The 23,719-nt window shown below is 54.9% G+C and overlaps 1 protein-coding gene across 4 annotated transcripts in view; it reads left to right on the top strand.

The window, feature by feature from the left end:
* Nucleotides 1–12,297: 12,297 nt before the first annotated feature.
* The window catches only part of WT1 (WT1 transcription factor), a gene marked incomplete at both ends in the record, with an annotated part of 31,999 nt that continues 20,577 nt past the window's right edge, over nucleotides 12,298–23,719 (top strand). For 3 of the 4 annotated variants that reach the window (XM_079537091.1, XM_079537089.1, XM_079537088.1), the window contains 4 exons: nucleotides 12,298–12,688; nucleotides 16,019–16,141; nucleotides 16,220–16,322; nucleotides 20,767–20,844. In XM_079537091.1, the coding sequence (XP_079393217.1) occupies nucleotides 12,298–12,688; nucleotides 16,019–16,141; nucleotides 16,220–16,322; nucleotides 20,767–20,844 (695 nt within the window). The remainder of the gene's footprint in view (nucleotides 12,689–16,018; nucleotides 16,142–16,219; nucleotides 16,323–20,766; nucleotides 20,845–23,719) is intronic. The other variant, XM_079537090.1, reaches the window with a different exon arrangement.

Raw genomic sequence — 23,719 nt, 5'->3', positions numbered from 1 at the left:
GTTATCTGAGACAGATGCACTGGCAGTGCAACCACACAAGTGGAGTTACCTAATGCGAACGCCTTCAAATGCTTCGCTTGAGCAAAGATAAAATACTTCTGTTTTGTTTTCCAAAACTTAAGTGCTTGCATAAAACCAAGCAAATACACATATGAAGTGATATTTCAAGCATGCTAGTACCTTTCTGACAATATGTATGTTTTGTTTTTTAAGAGTAGGAGTTGATTAATTCTTTTTTACCGATTTACAAGTTGAGCATGGCTCATCTAGTCTTGCCTAGTTTGCATTGACTTCACCGCGTTTTTACTATCGTGATACTCTTCCTTTGATGTCCTTCTTCTTTCCCCCTGCATTTGACAGTCTGTGTTGCTGTCTTAGTGGGAGAAATGTACAATATCTTTGAAACTTCGTTGACTTCTTGAAAGTTTACAGAATTAGTCCAAAAATGTATTTCTCCTCCTATTAGTGTGGTTTCAGCTGTTCAGGTGCAAGGTAGCTAGCTCAAAAATCATGAGAAAAATGCCTAAGTACCCCTTGAGCGTTAGTAAACCTTTAATAAACCTTTTGAAGTGCCTTGTCCTAGTTTGCCATTTCTTTGAACAAAGATCAGGATTCTGTTGTGCACTCGTGCAAAGAGAAGCTGTGTTTGCCTTGAATTCTGCGTGATCGTTCTGTGCTACAGGTGAGCTTTAGCGCGGTACTGTTCGCAACGTGGATGCTGAAGAGAGAATTGTTAAGGCAGGAAAGAGATGCTCACTAAACCTAAGGGAGAATATAAATGCCTCAAAAAACAAGAGAGAGAAAGAGGTAGATAAGTAAGTAATCAAATCCAGCCTCGATTTATCCACCTGTTCAGTACTGCCAGTACTGCCAGCGGTGGTGAACTCCCCTGGTGGAAACACCGGCCAATTTGTTGTGTGTCATGCTCTAGCCCTCCTGATAAAAGGCTGAATGCCACTATGTTGTTAGTCTTGAATGGAGCCGATGACACAAATGCGATGGTTGGCAGGGCTGGGCGAGCTCGGGTGCTTCTCCTGATGGAGGGAGAGTGGAAGAGAAGAGAAGCCCCAGAGCACACAAAGAAATCCAGAGCAACTGCTGAGAGGCAGCTGAGCTGGCTGGGAAGAACACAGGACCTTTAGGGAAGCCTTTTGCTCCTGCCTGCCACAGTGGCAGTCTCTGTTTCTCTAGTTCCTCAGCTGGCTGCAAGTGTGACTCTGGTAGACACGAAGGAGGTGGAGGAAATGGGTCGTTTTGATGTTTTGGATGGGCCACTTCCCTGACAGCATCCCTTTGGGCCTCTGCTTAAGGGAGCACTGTGCACAGCTGTTGTTGCTCACGCCAATGAAGCAGATACCAAAGAGCTGTGCACCCAGTTCCCAAATGCAAAACCGACCCTATCACCTGGTGGCAGTGCATGTTCTGCCTTCAAACCACACAAAACGTATTCTTAAAGAACTTTTTTGAGTTATAAAGGCCATTTAAATGACATATGACTTTCAAAACAAAGTGTTCTACGGGGCCTATATATCTCTCCCCACTCCCATGTTTGCTTTTTCTGCTTTGGCATCTGACATCAGTGCCTGTCATTGAACATCTCAACATTTGTATTGCTCTCAGGGGAAACGCAGATCAGATTGCTTAAGCCTTGTAATTTGGCATTGCTGGCATTTTTTTTTCACCACGAGTGTTACGATGATGGTAGTGAGACTTTGCAAGTTTTGGAAGAGAAATTGTTAAGAGTAGAATCCAAAATAACCTCGGTGATGTGAATTACTCTTTGAATGAACTCTGTGATGTTGTCATGGAGTTATCTAGATCAATCTGTGTCCGTGACAGGGGAACTGCATTAAGATACAAGATCCAGTATGTTCTATTTGTGCTAGACATGGGGCTATTTGCAGTTATTAATGGAGAAAAATCAAATGCCAGATACTTCAGGCAAAAGTTTTTTGTTTCGTTCAGAGAAGATATGACCACGGGTCAGAACTGCATTCTGCATGTTTCCATTGAGGCACATTCATTTCCAGAACTGAACCTGCTGTCTTCTTATTTTTACAGCCTCTGATTTAACTAAGATCTGCATTCATTGTTACTGAGCTTTAATAATCTAAGGGTCACTTGAAGGGCTTTTGTTTGAGGGACCTTTCAAGACAAGCCAAGGCAGCAGTTAGAGAACGTTTCTTGTTTGTAGACAAAAATATATTAAAACAACCAAGGGAGCTATTACTCTTCCACATAATTATTTTTAATGTCTCATTGGACATGTATGAAATGCCTTTCAGTTCCTGTGGGAGAATTACTTTTTTGTTTTTACATTTTGCAGCATGGCTTTTGTTAAATTTCTGTGCTGCTTTTCCATTGAGCAATGTTCACCCCAAAAGGCTTTATAAACAGGAACGGGATCTCTAGGAATACGCTTCCAACCTAACCCAAATGGCAATTAAAGGCTTGTCAGTGGTCAATGGCCCGATGCCTTGCATACCTTGCGCCACTTTTTTTTGGTCCTTAATCAAGAAAGAACACGGCTAGCTCACAGCCCAGAACAGCTGAGGGCCACATCTGGTGAGGCAGAGCCAGATTGCTGCACCAGCCAGCATTCAAGGCGTGAGAGAGGGCAGACACGATGAGGCTCCCTTCACTTCCACTCTGCTTGTAAATGCCTGCTGGGTAATCAAAGCAACTTTGGGGCCTTGGCATGAAGGTTATCTGCAAATGTGCTATTGTGTAGCATTTTCTGGTTACCCAGGAAAGGCTGAAAAGGAATGTAACCTTCTCTTTTATAACAAGAACAAACTGAGGAGAGAGCAAACAAAGAAGTTGGAGTAAAAGGGAAAGAATGGCATTATGGAAAGACAGAAACCATCCTCTAGTCATGCAGTTCTAACATAATTGGTCTTGGCTTGGGGACATGCACGGAGGTGCAAGTTAGCAGCAACGCACAGGTGCTTCACTTGATCATCTATTTCCTTCCTATCAAACGCTTACGGTCCTTTAAACCTGCCAATTTCTTGAGATATCCTTTCCATTTTGAATGTTACCCAGGTATGTCTTGCTCAGGCATGCAGAGTTCCCCAGTACGTGGCAGTGGCCTTAACTCTGAAGCCATCGTGCTTTTCGCAGATGGAAGTTTCTCTGACCCCAAACGGTCAGTGCTCCTCTGGCATATTCTTTAGGCAAGGTCCCAGAAAGCACCAAGACTCACTCTCAACCTGAACCTGACGTCGCTTAAAAAAGAAGTTACATCTTATCAGTGTGTACTGCACACAGGGCACTGAACACACTACGCTGCATGCAGCAGTACCAGGACTTCTCTGTCATCTCTTTTCTCAGGGCTGATGCATCTGCTGAAGTTCCAGTCTTCTCATCTCTCCCTTCCACTGTGAAAGGAAAATCAAACGTTGACTTCAGGCAATGATAATGCACCCATACAGACACCACTGTTCATGTCCAGTCAGAGCAAAACTGGGAGAATCTACTAGAAAGTATCTAGATAACTGCCTTTCTTAGCCAGGTGTAAACCCAGTTTCACATGTACAGTGTTCTCGGGGTTTGATTAGATGAATTAGCGTGTTCACCGTCTTCGGATGACTGAAGTTGAAGTCTTTCAACCTCTCGGCTTATGAAATTTTAGATTACATAGATAAGGTATAATTTTTAATATGGTTTGCTTCGTGGAATGACATTGCATTCTTCGTGGATAAGAAGCACACATTTTTAGCAGGGAAAGGCTGTGGAAGCTGCTGCTTCAAAGTAGTATACGATAATAGAAGGAAAGTATTGTGTAACAGTGATACAGATGTTCTGATGTTTTGAGCATGAGCTGCTAAAAATAAGTGATTTATTTGAGCGTGAAGTTGTCTCTACACGAGCTTCACTGTTTCAGAACTTTTGTCTCAACAATCTCCTCTAAGAGTATAACTATGATATGTAGTTACTGTTATCTCAATAAAGTCACTGTGAGAGAATGCTTATAAAATATTTTGAACATAAAAATCACCACAGATACGTACTTTGTGACACATTCCTTGAGACAAGAACCATAAAACAGACCAGGGAAATTTCTGAAGATGCTGTTAGTTAAGGGCTTCCTGCAGAGCTGATCTTGCAGTGTCGTCCAGAGTTTCCTACCCTGATTTGACAATTTTATGGCTTTGGATTCTCAGTTCTTTAAGGTGATTTAGTCATTGGTTTTTGCGGCTCTACGTCTGGAGACTGCCAGATCTAGTTATGTGCAGAATACTTGATTTGACGTGGAGTGCTTCTATTCTGGAGAGATGCTGTTGCATGGAGCTCGGAGGAGGACAGCAGGAAAAATGAAAAGGACTAAATATGTGCAGCCTGACTAACGAGTAGGAAAAGCTGGGATGAAAGGGCATCGTGGTCTACATGGAACTGAAACACGTGAGCATGAGAGAGAGAGAGAGAGAATTATGTCGTGTTTGGCAGGAGGATGTAATGAGTAATAGATGGAATGATGAAGGGGAAATAAAATTGGCTGAATGAAGAAAAGCTTCCTGACCACGAGATTTTGTTTGATTACTGACATTTCCCAGGGGACTTCTGTGATTTGGGAAATGTTATACAAGAGTATTCGGAGCCTCACAGCGCTCCACAAAGCATAGCTCCGTAGTCACCTCATGGCTTGGCATGGAGGGCTGGATAGTGCTTCCCATTTCTGACTGTGTTGAGGTTCCTTGGCTTCCTTGCGTTTGTCGGGCAGCTCTCGTCCCCCGTGTGCTGGCTGGCCTCAGGCCACCCTTCTGGTTGGGATTACTAAGTAATACTACCGCTCTTGAAGAAAACCTACCTCCTGTGAGACTGTGAGCTCCAACGCGTGTGCTGAGGCTGTGGGAACGATCCCATTCCTTTAACACTAAGTGTATTGATTTATGTCCTTGATACATGGCATTGGAGTGGAGCGTATTGGAAGTGTGAAATGTTCTGGAGCTCTTATTTGACTGGAGAATTGCTGATGTTTCAACAGAGACTAATCATGTAAGGAAAATTATTCGAGAGTTTACTCAGCTCACTCAAGAGTTCACATTCCCTGATAAAGAATACGTAGCTGTCAAAGGGTGTTCCTGTCACCCATACATAGAATTATTTCATGGTGCCTTGGCTAAGGCTGACTCCAGAAGTTCCTCTGAGAGAAGTTTGTTTGATGAAAAATTAAGCGTGTTTTTAGCTGACATCCAACCAATCTGCTGAACTTATTTTGACTTCTGCTCAGAGTGCTTGCAGTAAATTGATAACCGAGGGTCCATTTTGATTAGAGCAGTTAAGAGACCAGCATGTGAAAACCAAGAAACCCAGACTAGTGAAGACCGTCTGGCTTCTACGAATTGGGAAGTTCTGCTCAGTCAGTCAGAAAAACGTGCTGATGGTCTGTCCTCCTGGTGCAGCTCTTTGGTTGGCCTTTCACTGTCTGCCTTAGATGTTAGCAGTTGCTCAAAGCAGTAGAATCTCCTCGTCTCCTCAAATGCATACACAGGTTGCTAAGGATGCTGCTGTTCAGGATGAAGCAGTGGGAGAAAAATGGCTAAGAACTCTGTTTTGAAATGGTGTGCAATGGAACATCTGCTCTTCTCCCAAGAGCTGACTGGTTGGCAATGTGGAAGCCCAGAGTTTTGAAGCAAATCAGAAAAAAGTTAAGTTAGTGGATTCGTTAATCCACTAATTAATAATTGTAATAAAACCTCATTATAGGAATACTTCTTTGTTTCAATTATCTTATTTGAATTTAAAAAGTATTACCTCGTGGGGGCATGATGAACTCTGTGTCAGTGGGTGCATAACTTGTGCATTCTGAGATATACCCAATGTCTACCAGAGAAAAAATAAATAAATCATTGAGATCTGGAACAGTGATCACAATGGAAGTTTCGTTTGCAAAGGATTTATGGAGACTTGATGTCAGTATTATGTTTTGAATAAACGCACTGTTGACCAGTATCAGATTTCCATAGGCTTTATCTTGTTTTTCCTAAGCAACTGCTCATAAACTTTTAAAACATCCTGATTAGTATTATGGTGCTACTTGCAAATCTGTTCTTGGAGCAATTAATCTGAGGTCGCATGATCCCTAGAAAGGAGTCACACTTATTGAGCTGTTCCTTTCATTGTTTCATTTAAACATATGTATGTATATGACAAGTTGGCAAGGCTTCTTTTTTTCCTTGTTTCGCCTCTTTCATTTCAACTAACATGTAAAGCACTCCAAGAGAGGTTCGTTGAGCCATCACAAAAGCGAGTCTTAGTTCTGGTCTGTAATTCACTGAACCCTGCTACGATGTAAGAGGGAGAAACAAGGAAGTTGTCAGGACGAACAGTGCAAGAGTCTGTGACTCCGTGGCCACAGCAAGATCTTGGTGCTTTTAGCTCTTCTGTCATAACAGTACTCACGTGAGTGTAAGGGAATCAAGCATCGTTCAGATCTGAAGGGAAAGGAGTCCCTTGTGTCTCATAACAAATAAATTTGACTTTTAAGGCAAGTTCAACACATGGGCTCCCTCTCTCTCCTTTCTTCCTACACTTCTCCCCACAAGCTTCATCTCCAGCTGTCTGTGCATGAGTCTCAGAAGGAGTTTGGCAAGACAAATCTGTTGGTCACAGGGAGGGCAGCAGAGGCTGCTGCTGAATGGCAACAGTCACAAATGTGAGAACAGCCAAGTCCTGCAGTGACATGCTGCTGAGAGCCATGCTGGCATGTGCACAGTCCAGTGAGTCGTACTGAACCCTAAGGACAGCACCAGACTTTCTGCCACTGCTTGCAGCAGATCTCTCTCAGGCAGAGGCACTGATGTCATGGAACTGCTGGGCCGGGTATCACACACAGCAGTGATAGCACTTAAGAGAGGGCCTGGCTGTAAATCTTTGGCCTCAAACAAAAAATACATCAAGAAGCTTCAGAGTAAAGAACTGGCAAAGTTTCCATTTTGATCGGAGCTACACTTTTGCTGACTGTTGCTTCTAGCTGACTGGAGGAGAGAGAAAAATGAGCTTATTTGCTTTTTGTGTACTGCTGCAATCTAGACATATCAATGCATACAGTCCAGAGAGAGAAGAGAGGTGTGCCTTCATGTGACTGCCAGTAAGTGCAGGAGCAGGGGCGCTCAGTTCCTAGTGAAGCTGCAGGGCTGCACCCTGTGTCCTGGCCATCTGTAGTCAGAGACCATGCCTGCTTTCCCCTTGTGCAAAGGTGTTACAGCCCGATGGACTGAAGTCCTCCAGCACTGATTTCAGTGACTGCTCGTACCCTGAAGCACCCTCAGTCAGGTGCTTTTGTGCACGCATTCCTCTGAAGTCTGTGGAAATAGAACAGAATCCTGGGAATAGTGCTGATATCTCAGCTCAAGTCAGAGCAACCTCCCCAGAGCACCGTTTGCTCCCCCTGAGAAGGGCTGGTGGAAGGAGTATCTTTGTGCAGGGTCGCTGCTAAAAGGGGCTTTGAAAGAACAGAGTGAGATACAGACTTTGCTTGTGCCGTTGCAGTGTGCTTTTTCCACGGTGACACTGTTGTGACATGAAAGCAGGCACAGCTGGTATTAAGAACACGGTTGTGTCAGATCTGCAGGAGAATCCAGGACGGAGCGGTTCATGTTCGTGCCCTTTCTGCAGCGCCCTGCAGGCACCGGGCCTGAGGCTGCTGCTGGTGTCAGCTGCAGTCGCTGCTTACCCACCGGTGACCACAAGGACGGCAGTGTGGCAGTGAGCACAGCAGCTTTACAATGGTTGGATGTTTCCTATCACTTCTGAATCTGTAAGTGTTTCTTGTACATCTCAGATGTGTATCTGTGCTCAAAGGCAACGTTCCAGGGAGCTCAAAGAACTCTGAGGATCTGTGTACGTAACAGGACCGTTCGTGATTTCCTTCTGTAGTATTACATTGAGAGTGAAGTAAACCTATGGGGTGAAATCTGCATTTTACAGGGGGGAAATAGGAATTCCTTAGCTCTCGGTTTCCATGTACCCATTTGTACGATGTGCTGCGTTCTACTGTAGTTTTGGTTGATTTTTTTCCCCTCCAAAGATAGTCATTTTAGTGACTTCGAACCATTGGGGATCATGCAAAGACCTGGGTATTTCTGTCTATCTATATATCTAAGGGCTTTTTTTTTTTTTTCTTTCCTTCATTTTCTTTTCTAAGTACCGAAAACCTGTAAGAATTCTATTTCATCGTTTTAGCTGCTCCACGAGTATTTCCTTGCAGCACTAAGACTTTCAATACACCGCACATACCGGATCCGAACGGCGTTGCCGATTGCCGGCTTTCCATTCCCCGGCATCTCGGAGCCGCACCGACGGGCTCCCAGCCGGCTCCCAGCAGCACGCCCCGTGCCCTCGGCGCTGCGGCGCGGCGATCCGGGCGCCGATGGCAGCGCCGTGCGGCCGCGGGGCCCCGCAGGTGCGGGAGGCGGAGCGGGATCCCGGCCCGCCCCGCGCCGCTCTCCGGGTTGAGCGCGGGGTCAGTGCCGGCGGGCCGCCCGCGGCTCGGCTCATCAATTTCCCGCGCTCGGTGCCCGCGGTCCGGCTCGGCGCTAATGCGGAACAAATTGAGACGCGTCCCTCCGTAATTAGTTCCAGCGTCGCCAAGATTTACGGTGGAAGAGCGGCCCGAGTTCCGGCGTCCGGCCGAGACCGGCACCGAGGCCTCGGGCCGAGCGCAGCCGCCGCCCCCGGGGGGCGCTGCGAGCGGCGCGGGGCTTCCCCGGCCCGAATCCGCTCCCGCGAGGAGCGCCGGGTCGAGCCGCGCCGTGAGATCCTGCCGCCCCTCTCCGCCTCTCCGCGCTCCTGGAGGGCGGCTCGCAGCTCTGCTTCTGCTGCTCTTGGCGCTTAAGTAATCAAAGTCTGATCGGCTCCCCGAGTGAAAGGAGACAGATCCCCCTGCGTGCCGTGAGCGGCTCCGACAGCGCCGGGGATTTATCTCTGTTTAAGCCGGTCTCCCCCCGCTTCGAGCCGCGCGGGGATCGTTTATGAAGCTTAGTAAAGCGTGGTAGAATGGCCGGGCCGTTAACTGCTGGGCACGGCGGCGCATAGCGGAACGCCGCCTGGGAGGCGCTTCAGGGCTCGGGAGCATCTCCGTGAGCCCCTTCTTCCCGGTACAACGACCCCGTCCCAGAAATACCCGCCGGTTGGTTTCGTGGCGTTAGCCCGGGAGCAGGATCGGACGTGGATCGTTTGCCGGGAATTATCGATCAAAGCCGTTCGGCCATCTTTCTGCCCGCCCGAGATTTGGATCGGACCGAATTTGAGGGCAGAGAATGGGAAGGTCCCGGCCGTGTGGGTCGGTACCCCGGCAGAACGGCCGCCGCGCCCGGCGCCGCCGGCTGTGCGTTCTGAACCGCGCCGAGGCCGGGATGCGACCTCTGGGCTGCGGGGCGCGGCGTGATCTCGCCGGCGGGGCCCTGGTGCGGGGTGCGGGACCCCGGGCAGGGCGCGAGCGGTGCGCCCGCAACGCTTGGAAGGGGACGTGCTGCCCCGGGCCGCTTTCGACCCTGCAGCGGGGGCGGGAGCCTTTACCTCTCGCTTGTGCCGACTGTAAGGAAACGGCTGCGGGAGCCGATTTGACTCCAGCTGTTTCCCTGAAGTTTCCAGACCGCCCCTCTTCTCGGGCCGCCCCGGTCGGCTGAAGCCGCGTCCCGGCTCGACTCCGAGGAGCATCCGCCCGTTCCGTGCCGGCACCGCCCGGTGTCCCGGCGGGCTGCCTCGTGCCGCGAGGTGCAGGTGCCGGGCGCGGTGCCTTCCGCAGCGTCCCTGCGGGCCGAGCCGGGGGCCACCGGGAGGGAGATGCGCTGATGGCCGAGGGCTCCCTTGCTTCGGCTCCCGGCCGTGTCTGCTGGAAATGCGGGAGGCGAAGATTTGAAAGGGTTTCGGTATTCTTCCCAGGCGGAATAACGCAGAACCTAAGAGATCGAGAAAACGTTGCTCCCTTTCCAGAATATTTCTCAAGTTAGGCTATTAAAAAAGAAGGAAAAAAAAAAGGAAAAAAAAAGGGAAAAAACGTGCAAACTAGAGAAACGTTCCGTTACAGGAAGGCTTTCTGTTTGTACCAAGAGAGGTCTAGTTTTCATGGGAAATAAAATGCTCTGTTTAAGTTACACAAGCATTTATATTTAAGTACGTACGTTGTAGATTTTGGAGCCGGCGGTTAACGGGACCAACTCCACATGTTGATCCATCGCAGAAAAGACCGTGTCCAGCAGCAGCCCCGACCTTCCTGCACCCTTCCACGGCCTGGGATCCCCCGGGTGCAGGAGCTGCGGGCTGCGGGCACACGGCGGGGAGGATGGGGGGGAGCAGAGGGGAACAGAGGGAGCAGACGGGAGCGGTCTCCTCGCTCCGCGGGAGCGGGCTGTGCTCGCTCGTCTCCCGAGGCCGAATTCGTTTTGTGTGTCCTCACAGAGAGCAGCAGCTCCTTCAGACTTACGCAGCCTTTAGTATTGGCAGAGAAACCTTTCGCTCTTATCGTACGCGCAGATTTCTGTAACAAACGCGTTTATGTACACATCAAAGAGGGCGATTTAAAAGCGATTTGTCTGAAGACAGCCTGTGAAAATTTCACTAGTAGCAGAACCCTACGGGTGTTATTAATCTGTGTAAGGACAACGTGAAATCACACTCGGTTTCGCCAGTAACGGGCCGTTTCGATTTATTTTGTTGCAGCATTTACGCTCTCTAAACATCGTTTGGAGGTCGGCTGTGCTTCGCGGTAACCTTTAACGCCGCGGGGAATGGGAACGCCGCAGCGCGAGTTGCCACCGCAGGACATCGGGGCCCACCGTCGCAGCGGCAGGTAACCGCTCCTCGCGGCGCTTTTAGCACCGCAGCTTGGGGGAGCGACTTCTCACCGGGGCCGCGGCGCGGGGCTGAGAGCGCGGTCGGCCGGGCGCGGAGTGCAACGGGAGCGCAGCCACACGCGGCCCCGCGGAGCTGTGACTCGCGTGCCCTAGGGGCTAAGCCTTCCAACGGCCCGGTCGAGTGCTTCGGGAGGAGGGGGCGGGATCCCGCGCTCGGTGAGCCTCTATCGGGGGAGGCGGCGGGCTCTATCTGCGGGATGCCGGGGTGCGCCTGGCCGCGGCAGGCACGGCCGCGTCCCGGGGGCCTCGCCGTCCGGCCGGTAGGGGCGGGGAAAAGGTGGCGGCCCCCTGGCTGCCGGGAACGGCCCCCTGCCCGCCGAGTTGCCCGGGAGGGCCGCCCGAGATAATGCGTGAGGTGCCGCCGGGTTCGTGCTTCGGAGCCGCCGTCCGGGTTGGGTAGGGAAGGGAGGGTGCGGGTCTTCCCCGGAGCCGTGCCGGGTGAATCCCCGAAGCGGGCGCTCGTTGTGCCCGGTCCTCCCGCAGCAGCCCAGCCGCCTCCTCCCTTCTAGGCGCGGGCTGCTCAGGGGGACGCGGACGTCTCCCGCGCGGGGAGAGCACCTGGAAAGACACTTTCCCTCGCCGGGTCGGCTCGCCCCGGGCCGGGTCACTTCCCTCAGTCCTGCAGGGGCGGCGGCTTCTCCGCTCGGTGCCCGGGACTGCGACCCCGCCGCCCTCGGGGCTCCCGCGGGAAGTGCGCGGGGCTGCGGGAAGCGGCGCAGCACGTACTTACGGGGCCGCCCGCATCCCTCTGGCGTTCTCGCCACGTCTCCCAAAGCGAAGGGATGTTAGGGTGAGATTTAGTGGCGCTTGCACCGGAGGAAGGGTGGGAGGGATGCGTAGGGAAGATATATTCTCCCACACTAACCTCTCCCCCTCCGTCCCCGCGCCCCCCCCCCCCTCGTCCCCCTCCCCCGGCTGGCCCGGGTCGGTTCAGCAGAGCGGGCTGTGGGCAGCCCCTCGACGAAGGTTGTGTGAATGGAGGATCGTCGCGGCTGACTCCTCCTCCCCTGCGAGCGCCTCTATTTGAGCTTTGCAAAGTTGAGGGCGAGCAGGCAGCCGAGGTGAGGCGTGCGAGGCGGCCGTGCCCCCCCCAACCCCCCGGCACACACGGACAGACGGACAGACACACGGACAGACACACGGACACGGCCGCGGCCGCACGGACACGCGCGCACCCCGCCCTGCGCTGCGAGCGGGCGCGGCCCCGGAGGCGATCCTGGAGAACAACCTTTCCCTGTCGCTGCTGCCTGCTCCCGCCGGGCTGGACCCGGGGAGCTGCGTCGCGGAGCAAACCTCCCCCAAGGGGCTGAGCTCTCCGGCCTGGTGCCTGCAGCCGGAGCCGGCCTCCGGCCTGGCGGGCAGAGGCCAGGTGTCCTGGAATAAGTGCGGCCCGGGAGGAGACTGGCTGCCCGGCGGCAGGCAGAAGGTCTGCGAACAGATGGGGTCAGACGTCCGGGACCTGAACGCGCTGCTGCCCTCCGTGCCCTCCCTACCGGGCAACAGCAACTGCGCCATGCCGGTGAGCAGCGCTGCACAGTGGGCTCCCGTCCTGGACTTCCCCCCGGGGGCCTCCTACGGCTCGCTGGGGCCGCACTCCTTCATCAAGCAGGAACCCAGCTGGAACGGGTCGGACCCGCATGAGGAGCAGTATCTGAGCGCTTTCACCGTCCACTTCTCTGGGCAGTTCACGGGCACGGCTGGGGCCTGCCGCTACGGGCCCTTCGGCGCCCCGCCGCCCAGCCAGCCGCCCTCCGGCCAGGCCAGGATGTTCCCCAACGGGCCCTACCTGCCCAACTGCCTGGAGAGCCAGCAAGCCATCCGCAACCAGGGTAAGGGCGGCGTGCCAACCACTCGGGCTCGGCCCCGCGGGCACCGCCGGAGCCTCGCCGGGCTGCGTTCGCCCCATGCACGGAGCCCGCAGCCATCGTGCGGGGTTCGTCGGGCCGGCCCCTGCCGCCGCCTCGTCCCTCCGGTCGGCTCTCCGCGGGCACAGCGGGACCCTGGCCAGAGCAGCCTCCTCTCTTCTCGGGGTCGTATTCGGACTGCGGACGGTCCCGACAGGGAGATGGAGGGGTGGGGGTAGGGTTGTTTACCTCTGTGGGCAGCCCCTCGACCCGGACGCGGTGCTGCTCTCCAGGCGCTCGTCAAACCCACCTCGGGAGCGCCGGCTCCCCGGGCCGGGCGCGCACCAGGCGGCTTCTGGTTCCCTCCCGGCGGCTCCGCGGCGGGCTGCGAGCACAGCGGCCCCGCGGTTCGCTCTGCCCCGAGAAATTCGCGTGGGTGCGCGGCTGACGATCGGTCAGCCCCCGCCTACGGAACGGGGTTATCGCCTAATGGTTTTTCTTCCAGCGGCCGCAATGTAAACATCTGCCGGCGCTAAAGCGAGCAAGGAGGGAGAGCGCGGAGCTCTCGCTGGGGATCCCCGGGCTGCGCCTCCCGCCGCGCTCCGTCCCCGCGCTGCCCGGCCCGGGGGAAGCTGCCCGGGTGCGGCGGGGCGGCCGGAGGAGCGGGGCCGGAGCTGCGCTCTCGCAGCCGGCTTCACCAGAGAGGCTCGGGGCCGGCTCCGCGCTGCCGGCGGGCGTTCTGCCCTGCCGCGGCCCGACAGATAGCCTGGGGCCGCGGGCGTGGTGCTGCGGGTGGAGGGTCCGCCGGCGTTCTGCCGTTTCGGGGTGCCTTTGCTCCCGGACGGGCAGCGAAAGGAGGCGGGCCGGGGGAAGGGAGAGGAGGCCCGGACATTGCCGGTCTGCTGTGTCGAAAAACTGGGAGCGGTGCGCGGGACCCGGCAAGGCTGGGGAAGCTACACAGCATCCCCGGAGGCGGCCGTCGCTGCACGGAGCCTCTGGCGTTGTTCGGACACCTGAAAGTATTCCAGATAGCTGAGATGGTTTTAATGGCCGAGCAGAAGTCATACGAGAAGGGAGAGGGAATGAGCCTCGGCCTAAGCGGGTGGGTGAGCGGTTGTCCTCTAATTGCTGAGCCCCTAAAAGCGAGGGGAGCCTTTAATGCTCAGAAGCGCGGCACCCATCCTGTCTGCGGCCTTAGGCCCGGCAGGGCTCCGCAGCTCTCGGGCACACCGCTGCTCCCCCCAAGGCAGCGGGCGGCAGCTCCCGCACTCGGTGAGCAGGTGTGTGCGTGGCCGTGCCCTGCTGCGGGGGGCAGAGCTCGGGCAGCGCGGCTCCTCCCTCCCGCTCCGGCCCGGCCGGGTAGCGCTCCTTCCCTCGGCGAGGAGGAATTCGGCGAAGGCTGCTCGTTTTTCTATTCGCTGATTGATTTATTTTCGGCGACGGATAAAACGTTCTTGTTTTCGTTCTCCTCAAGGTTGAACTCCCGGGCTTATAGCCTGTTCTTCCGACCGTGGGAAAGACGTTACCTTGGCTCTGCGATGACACTTCAGCCGAGTCCGGGCCGGGGCGTGGGGGTAGGGAGTGAGGCTTTGGAAGCTCTGCCCAGCTTTCCCTTTCTGGGCCGCCCGTCTCTTTCACCCGGCTGGGCTCCTCCACAGCCAGAGTCCTCGGTCGGGCCCCGTGCTGCAGCAGCTGTATGGCTTGCAATTATTTTCAGCACCTTTTAATCGGGCCCGGCTCTGATAACGCCCTAATTAAAGAGACCTCGCTATCGGCAGCTCGGTTCAGAACTCGGCTTTCTTATCACATTCCTGAAGCTTTGGGTCAGGCAGCACCGGAAAATGCGGCCAAAACATCGTTCTGCTCCGAGCTGCATTGTGAAGGTCACCAAAAGTCTGCGCCGGGCCAAAAGTAATGTAGAAAGTGTTAGTGTTTTCTGAAAGAAAAAAAAAAAAAAAAAAAAAAGAGGCAGAGGGGAAAGGGAGTTGAAGGCTGAGCCTCTGCCCCGAGAGCCAAGGGAGGAGATAAGGAGCGAGAAGCAGCTGCGGGCCGGCAGCCCGCACGGTACCGCGCTGTCAGCGCCGCTCGCACCGCCGTGAGCGGCTCCGGGCGTGGGGAGACGACGGGCCGGGGCGAGTGAGCCCCGCCGGGCCGGTGTCGGCTCAAACCCGTCGCGAAGGTGAGGGCTATAAAGCCCTCGGATTTTTCCCCCTCTCCATCACTCCCTTAATTTCTCCTGCGCGGTTCTGCAGGTTGATCAAATCCCGTATTACGGCCGGGTCCAATTTATTGTCTGCAGAGACAATCATCTGCGGAAGCGGCACGCGGGTCCCTGCGTTACCCCTATGGGAACAGCTCGGAAAAGCGCCTGTGGTTATCAGCCGGGCACCCGCGCCGCAAGGCAGAGGATCCCGCTGGGTGCCCGAGCGGAGGGAGGGGGCTGAGACGCGGCAGGGTGCGAGAGCGGCCGCTCGGGCCGGCCTCGTTCATTTTCCCAGCCCGCGCCGGGCTTTCTGTTTTGTTTTGTTGGAAGAGTGACTTCGGAGCAGCTTGGTTCTGGGGGTAACTGCTGACGAGCCGAGAAGCCGCCGAGATAATATTACTTTGTAATTACTTTCTTAGCCAAAGTTGTTTAGCCAGCTCCAAGTCATTAATGAAAGTCGGTGTCCGAGCACCTGATTTACGGGCTCGCGGCGGCCCGGGGTCAGCAGAGGTGCTCGCGTTCCATCTGAATCTGCTCGGCGTAGGAAACCAAATCGGCTGTTTGTTATTTTGGAGAGCAATTTTCGCTGAAAGGAGGAGTTTTAGTTTTGCGTGTAACGTTTTTCATCGCAGACTCCTCAGAAAGCTGCTCTTAAAAAAAAAAAAAAAAAAAAAAAAAAAAAAAAAAAGAGAGAGAGAGATTAAAGGGTAACTTCTAAATTGGAAACGGCAGAGGAGTATACAGAGCAGATGGGAATCTTCCTCTTTAGTATGAGCAACAATTAATGAAAACATCCTTTTTATTACCGAAGCCGATCTGTTCTCTTGAAACGTGAACGAGACTTCCGACTTTCCGCCCTCCGGAGCGGGCTGCTCGCCTCGGCCCTCCCGCAGGGCCGCCCCCCGCACCCCGACGGCCCCGCACCCCGCGGGTCACACGGCTGCGCCGGGGGAGCGGAGGCCGGGAGGCCCCCCGGCCGCGCCTCTCCCCGCGGTGCCCGGGCGCTGGGGCTGCCCCGGGGACGTCTCTCACCCGACGGCCGCATGGAGCCGCAGTGCGGGGAGCGGGTGCGGGCCGGGCGGCCCCTGAACCCGCGGTGCTCTCTCCCGCAGGTTACGGCACCGTGGCCTTCGACGGGACTCCGAGTTACGGCCACACGCCGTCTCACCACGCCGCGCAGTTTACGAACCACTCTTTCAAACACGAGGACCCCATGAGCCAGCAGCCATCTCTAGGTAATGGGTGCCGACCGGAGCGACGCGGGGCTGGGCGGCGGCCGCGGCACGGGCTAACCTGTCCCGCTTTCTCCGCAGGGGACCAGCAGTACTCGGTGCCCCCTCCGGTGTACGGCTGTCACACCCCCACGGACAGCTGCACGGGCAGCCAGGCCCTGCTCCTGCGGACCCCCTACAACAGGTACCTCCGCCTCGCCCCGTTCCCCCTCCCCTCGGTTCGTGCCGGCTGCTGCTCGGGCAGCTCCAGCGCTGGAGTGTTGTGCCGACGGCTTTCTGTATCAGCGGGGAAAGAAGGTCGTGTCTGCCTTCCTCTTGAAACAAACAAACAAACAAAACCAAAACAACGGCATCAACAAAAAGGAAAATAGGATGCACGAGTTTAAGAAAGAACAAAAACTGGCACTGGCCCCGCACCCCAGACCCGCGGCGTCTCGGGCTTTTCCCTGGCCGAGCCGGGCACCTGGCAGGTGCCGTTCCCGAGCCATGGGGGCTCCCCGCCGGCCGAGCCCGGTCCAAGCGCGCCCCAGAACATCCCTCTCTGCCCGAGGCCGAGCCCGGTGCCTGCAGCCCCCCGCTCGGCGGCCTCGCTCCGGTCCCACAGCGCAGCCTGCGCTCGGCACGGCCGGCACCGGGCACGGCAGTGCGGGTGCGTGCAGAGCGTGTGCGGGATCGGGCGGTTGTACGACAGTTCCCTGAAAGGTTTCGGCTCCACTCCCTGGAGAGGAGGGGACCGGACTACAGAGAGGCGATTTTTCGAGAATGGGGCAATATGAGGGCAAAGCCTCGGATTTCCTTGCTGGGAGAAAAGCATATGTGGAGTTTTGCTCCCGCGAACAGAAGGCCTGCTGCAATCGCGGCTTCCCTTCTTTCTGGTGTGGCGTGGGGGCTGGGCGTGCCTCTCGCAGTTTTACAACGTGTTTAGTGAGAAGTTCCCCAAAATTTATTCTTCAACTTTTTGTGAACTTGGAGCCGGTCCCGTATCTCGGAGTTGCTAAGTAACTGCGGCACACAAAACAATATCCCTGAGCGAAGGAAGCCGCAGCGGCTCCTCTCATAGGCCGGCTCTATCGCCTCTGATTAATCAGCACTGGAAGCGGGACAACACAATTCTGTCACTTCCAGAAGCCGCTTCGCTAACGAACGTGAGTTGACGTCAAGGGAAGGAGGGAATGAGGTAATGAAGGAAGGAAAGAAGCCTATCCAGAGAGATTAGCGTGCGGAATAACCGGCGGGGAAAGCTCCTGGCCGAGGCGACCAAAGCGGCTGCCCTGGCGGGGCCGTCTATAAATAGGCTTTGCGAGCCCCTTTGCGGGGTTTCTCTGCCCTCGGCGGGACGGCTGCTCCGCCGCTCTGCTCTGCGCTTTGGCCACAGGCTCCGAGCTCAGTGAAGGCTGCAGCTCTTCCCTTGAGTGGGGACCCTCGGGAGAGCCGGGGAGAAACCTGCCCGACTCCTGCCGTTTCCTTAGCGAGCAGCTCTGGTTCTTCCGAAGGGTCTGCCAAGCACGATCCGAAGGGTTCTTTTTCTCTTGTTCCACCGAAGTGGTCTTTCGTCCGTGTAGTGGGGTGAGCCCGATCGCGGGACGTGTGAGCTCGGCAGGAATGGCCACTTGTGCCGAGCGGCAGCCAGCAGGGATGCGTGGGGCAGCCCGTGGGTCGGGACACCGTGCCGGGGGGCAGCCCCACAGCACGCGTCCTGCTTCACATCGCGGCCAGAACAGGTGGCTGAGGCCGAGCAGCCCTTGTCTTTACTCCCACGGGCTCAGAGGCGTCCGGAGAAAAAGGACTTTCCTTCCACTCAGGAGTTTTGCTAGGAGGTGCCGCCGCGGCAAGCGGGTGGCCAACTACCGTGCAGAGATGAGCCTGGCTTCGCTGGCCGCGTTTCCAGCTGCCTGAAAACCAACCGCCCTCTTTTTGCCCGACGCTGATTTGACGGAACCTGTGTTACCGTCTGTAAGCCTGTTTTCACCTCGTGCCCGTCTGCGCGGCTTCAGGCTCAGCCCCGCGGTGCCGGCGCTCCTTGCGGAGCCCGTGCCCGTAGAGCGGGCGCTGCCGGCCGCCTTTATCCGCGGAAACGGGGCGGCGTGCCGAGGGCGGGAGCCCGGCGTAGGGGGACACCGCCGCTTTCCCTGCATCGTTCGCCCCTCACCGCCCGTGGTGCGCGGCACGAGGCGAGCTGCGGAGGGGCTGCCGAGCCTGCCGCGGAGGGCACGCCGACCCCCGCCCCGGCCGAGCCTTCGGCTCTGCTCGGCCCTACGCCGTCCCGCCGGCTCCCGTCGGGCTCCGTCCGAGCGGGCGGGTGACCGCGGGGCGGCTTTTGCCCGGGACGCAGCCGGGCACGGGGCGGTGACGTGGGGATGTGAACTTTTCTACCTCGCACTGCTCGATGTAGTAAACATGCCCGATGTTGAAAATTTACAGTGAGTCACACTTACAAAGACTTTAAAAGTGGAGGAGTCTCGGTTCAGATTATAGCTCTCTCTGTGCAGAGGTCAAGAACTCGGTAATACCGTGGTGCAGGCCAAAACAAACTCTATATGATCTACTACTGGTTTCCTTTTAAGTTCCCTTTTTGCTCCGCATGGACTTCCTTTTATTCCACTCCAACTTACATTAATCCCGTTGTAGAAACGTTCCCCCCTTCCTCTCCTTTCTCTTTAAAAGCGTCTCCTAATGAAAATAAGTTATATTTAGCGTCTCCTTTGTGGCCGTTTGGAGGGCCAACGATTCCGACCGGAGTCAATGCAGGCACATCCCCAGGGACCCGCTTCCCTTCTCCCAACCCAAGCTTCATTCGAAGCAGAGATGTTGCCGAGGGCCGCTATCTCCACGAGCTCATCTCCCGGTCCCGTCAATAACGAGCCGCGCCGACGCGCGAACGGGGCCGAGGGACGTCCCGCACTCCGTCACGCGTCGGATGCGACGTGCTCCATCCTTCGGCGATGTTCCCGGTGTCCCCCTGCAGCCCAGGGCGTGCCCGAAGGCCGGCGCGGCCACGGCCCCAGCTCTCCGCCTGCCCCCTCGGGGCCGTCCGGGTCCGGCACCAACTACCGGGCGGCTCCTCGCCCCTCAGCTCCCGAAGCCCGTCCCGCCGGGCTGCCGTCGGGGCTGCGAGGCGGGGAGCGGAGCGCGGCCGGGAACCGGGAACCGGGCCGAAGGGCGGCTGGGGGCAGAACGGCGGGCTGCGGCTCGGTCCGGGGCTCTGGGTTTGGACGCTGTCACCCGACGGCGGCGTGCGGCACGGTGGCTGCTGGCGAGTGACAAGATGAATAAGTGTATTGCTTTATGAAAAAGCAAAGGAGGGGAAAAAGTGGATATCGTGGGGGAGGCTCTTATAAATGAACTGTCAAGGGAAAGAAAGTTAAAGGGAAATCTCCTGCTGTAAATGCATCGGGCGGGCACTTCTAATAAAAATCAGGGTCTTGGAGGAATTAATTACGGCAGCATTACAGGAAGAATTCGTGGAATTGCAAAACGTAGTTGGCACAGACCAGCACGAGCTGCTATTGCAAATGGGGAAACTGCAGGAGAGTTTAACAATCCCCGAGCTGATATGCGGGACATTGTAGTAGCATAATAGCAGTTCAGACACACTAATGAATAATAGCGTCCGGTGATACTGACAAATGGTACCGCGCATACTTCGAGATTGAAGTCACTTAATTTGTTTTTATATGCAAAAGCTTCCCACTGGAATCTGACTTTTTTAGGTCGCTTCTACCTGCCACGCGGAAAAAAAAAAAAAAAAAAAAAAAAAAGAAGAAGAAGAAAGAAAGCCCTCTTTAGTAACAGGACGAGAGAAACTCGCTGCCTGAGCGCGGCGAATCCCGGCGCGATTAATCAGCCCCGACGCGCCTTATTGCGAACGCCCGTTCCCCACCCGCCGTCCATCGCGGCGCCCGGCGGAGCAGCCGCTCCCTCCCGCAGCCCCGGGATCCTCGGGCTCGGCTCCGCCTCCCGCCGGCCCCGCTCAGCCCCGCACCGCGCCGGGAGCCGAGCCGTGTCCGCTCCGAAGGAGCCGCGGGTGCCGCCGTCGCTGCCGGTTCCCAGCGCGCCGCAGCGAGCGGGCAGACATCAGACGTCCCAGCGCGTTCCCGTGGCGAGCTTAGTTTATCGCTCAGCCACTCCATTTTTCTTCTGCCTGTCAAGTCCCTAGATGTTGTGCCATCCATCACGAGTCACGATAGCTGTTTCACTCCATTAAGCACGTGATCTTTTACACTCCCGGTTAAAACAGTTAACAGATTTGCCTTTTTAAAACAAATAATCTGCTTTGTTAGCCCGCGGGTCTCTATTCTTTCCATTAATTTAAATGTGCCGATATCGGATGTGACTTTTGTGCAAGGGAAAAAGCTTGGTGTCTCAGCTTCCAGCCAGGCACTGACTTACAGGCTTGTAGGTTACAAGGGACTCCCTTCCCTTCCCTTCCCTTCCCTTCCCTTCCCTTCCTTTCCCTTCCCTTCCCTTCCCTTCCCGAGGAACAAATGCTTACATCGATAAGACACTTACATAAGTAAGTGTTACTGTTTTTAGATCTAAAGACGATAACGAAATGTTGCTATTTAGACGAGTCGGTGCTAAACCGATGGCAGCGCGTTTGGTTCTAATTCTGGCTATTTCCACCGCAGTGACAATTTATACCAAATGACATCACAGCTGGAATGCATGACGTGGAACCAGATGAACTTGGGATCCACGCTGAAGGGGTAAGGCGCTGCGCTCTCGTCTAACCTTTCGCCCGAACCGGTCGCGTTAGGCAGCCGACGTCCCGTTTGATATTACGGCCGGACTCCGGTGCCCGGCACGAGCAGCGGCCGCAGGCTGCCGGCACCCCTCGAGCCGAGCTCCCCGGGGCCGCCCGCCGCCCTCCCGAGGGGCCGCCCCCCCGAGGGGCCGCCCCGGCCGCCCCTTCCTACCGCCCCTCTTCCCTTTCCCTCCCTTCGCCGGGCCCTGCGTCCTGTGTCCCGGCCCGCCGCCTCCCGGCTTCCTTCCTCCCGGCCATTGTCGCCCTCCCACCTGCGGGGAAGAGGCTCCGGCCCGCCTCCCCCGCGGGGCTTCCTGCCGCCGGCCGAGCAGGAAGGCCCCAAGGCGCCGCGGGGCCCCGCGGGGCGGCACAGCTCTGCGGTCCGTGCCCGGTGCCCCGGCGGCGCTCCCGTGGGCCGGCCGTATCCCCAGGGAGCTTCGGGCGGGGGGAGGGAAGGGGAGGGGGGGGCCGCTCGGCCGGTGAGCGAAAGAGCCGCCTTTGGATCCTAGTCGAGGCAGAGCCAAAGGCTGCCTGCTGCACCCCGAGTAGCGGAAACTTCCCTCCTGAAGGTTGGTATCGCCGACGTGCTTGGAGACGTTCCCGGTGCCTAAGCGCGTGCGGATAGTCTCGCTTGAGCAGCGAGGGGAATCTAGAAAATACCACGTACATCTGTGCTTTCACGTAGTTGTCCACGAGTGCTGAAGCCTTGGTTGGTACCGGCTTAGTCCATACAGAGCAGTGCTGCAGCATGAAGGAAACAACATCCTGGAGCTGCTGCTGGCTCACTCACAAAGGGTGCTGGAAGGCTGCGGGGACAGATAATAGCATGGTAACCCGTGTGTATTGGAGTGACCTGAGCTGAGGCTGAGGGGATCTGCCAAGGACATCTCTTGTCTTTAAGAAGATCCCCAGATTGTGCACAGTTCAGTGCCTTTGCTGCCGATTCTTTCTTCTTAAAGCTTATTTCCTACATTTATTTTCCATGACTCTTAGTGATTTCCTCTTTAATCTGAGCACTTCAAAGATCAGTCATTGCAATATTAGACACTGTTTTGTCTCTTCTGAAGAAAATATCCTGCAAAATGGAGTAACGCATCAACCTTGACTGAGGTCCAAGTTATTAAAGCAAGGAAGAGGTTATTCTTTGGGGAACTCAGCAAAGAAAAAAAAAAAAAGACACAATAGAAATATTGAAGGAGTACTGAGCAAAATAAATGGCTTTTTACTTGTCTGGGAGTCAGATTGTTAGCAGTGTAAAGTATGTGACCTAGAATGCATGAAAGAGGGAAAGGGAAGGAAAGGGAAGGAAAAGGAAAAGAAAAGGGAAGGGAAGGAAAAAAGGAAAGGAAAAGGGAAGGGAAGGAAAAAAGGAAAGGAAAAGGAAATAAGAGAAAAGAAGAGAAAAGAGAAGGAGAAATCATGATGAATGATCTATGGTAAAACAAAGCTGAAAGTTTTGGTGTAGGCCAAGGTTGTAGAATCTGTGGAAAATCAGTGCTAGACATAGCCTCATCTCTGGTAATATGAGCCAAAATAGTTATCTGTCTTTTCTGGCCGAGAGTTACAATACACAGCACCTCCAAGCTCAGTTGCCATGAACATAAGGTATTCTTCCCAAGATTTACATCTCCAAAATATATGAACTGTTCATAAGCGATTCCCAGGCGCTTAGTATTTCAGATGCTTTTCTCAATCTTGTAATTGAAGAATTTTGGAATCAGTCTTTCTGTTGAAATACAGAGCTTCTAGATTCTGTCCAATGATGACAGTCCTTGTTTAGCTCCTTGCCTTGGGTTCTTCCCAGCACTTCTTCCTGGCTCAGCTAAGGCTTGTGTGCGTTGTAATCAGGAAGAAAACATTACCAGTCAGTTCTGCAAGTAGTTAGAGAGTTCTGTGATCATCTGAAACTCAGGTATACGTGACAGTAGACTAGTTCAGTAGGTTGTTTTCAGGGTGAGTTTATTAATACCTGGAGTGAAGTGGTTGCCGTGTAGTTTATGCAGAGATAGTTACCAGCTTCTGTCCTTAACTCGTGATGCAGTTTTTCTGGAAGCTTTCTGGTTTCAGCTGTTTGCATTTCTTGCTAGCTTCTGATCAATCAGCTGTGAAATCTCACTTCAAATTAAAAGTTTGCAATTTGGCCATGAATGCTGTCAGGTGGTCAAAGCTGTGTCCGTTCCACTCATCATGACAGTCGTTCCTGTTGAGCTGTGAGGACAGGAAGCTTATTCATTTCTGTGTGTTGTAGTCTCTGGTGCCTTCAGTGTGCTAAGGAATGGCAGAAGGCACGGCCTGATGGAGGGGATGGAGCAGAGTGCCATCCTGGTACTGCTAACTGGTGGAGAGAGAAACACGAGGTGAACAGAGGAGTTGTCTTCTGACAGCACAGCGATGTGAAAGGGTGGCAAGTGAAAGGAAGAGATGCACGCAGGGAAATGGACAGAAATGTTGCGGTCAGGCCGCTCCAGAATACGGAGTTGGGTCCTGAGTGTTGAATTCTAGACATGTCTGCCTGTTGGTAGGCCAAAATGAGGCCTGATGGCCCTAAATAAGCATCTATTCAAGGAGCTGTTCCTCGAGAAGATGGCAACCCCCTGCTGCTGCTGTATAGTCCAAGTGACTCGAATTCTAGGTTTGGAATGCCATAGGGTTGAGTTCAAGTTGTGCTTGTAAATCATGTGAAGTCCTCAAGTGAGGGAAGAAGAGTCCACATGGACTAACTCGTGAGCTAACATTTTAGTTTTTCCCATCCAGAGACTCCTCTGCCATTCTTGGTCTCTGAGCAGAAGAGAGGGCTGTCGTCTTCTCTGCAGGAGTTGCCACATAAATGGGCAAAC

Source organism: Tetrao urogallus, assembly GCF_951394365.1.
Source record: "Tetrao urogallus genome assembly, chromosome: 6".
NCBI classification, from domain to species: domain Eukaryota; kingdom Metazoa; phylum Chordata; class Aves; order Galliformes; family Phasianidae; genus Tetrao; species Tetrao urogallus.
This window is presented reverse-complemented; position numbering and strand designations above follow the sequence as displayed.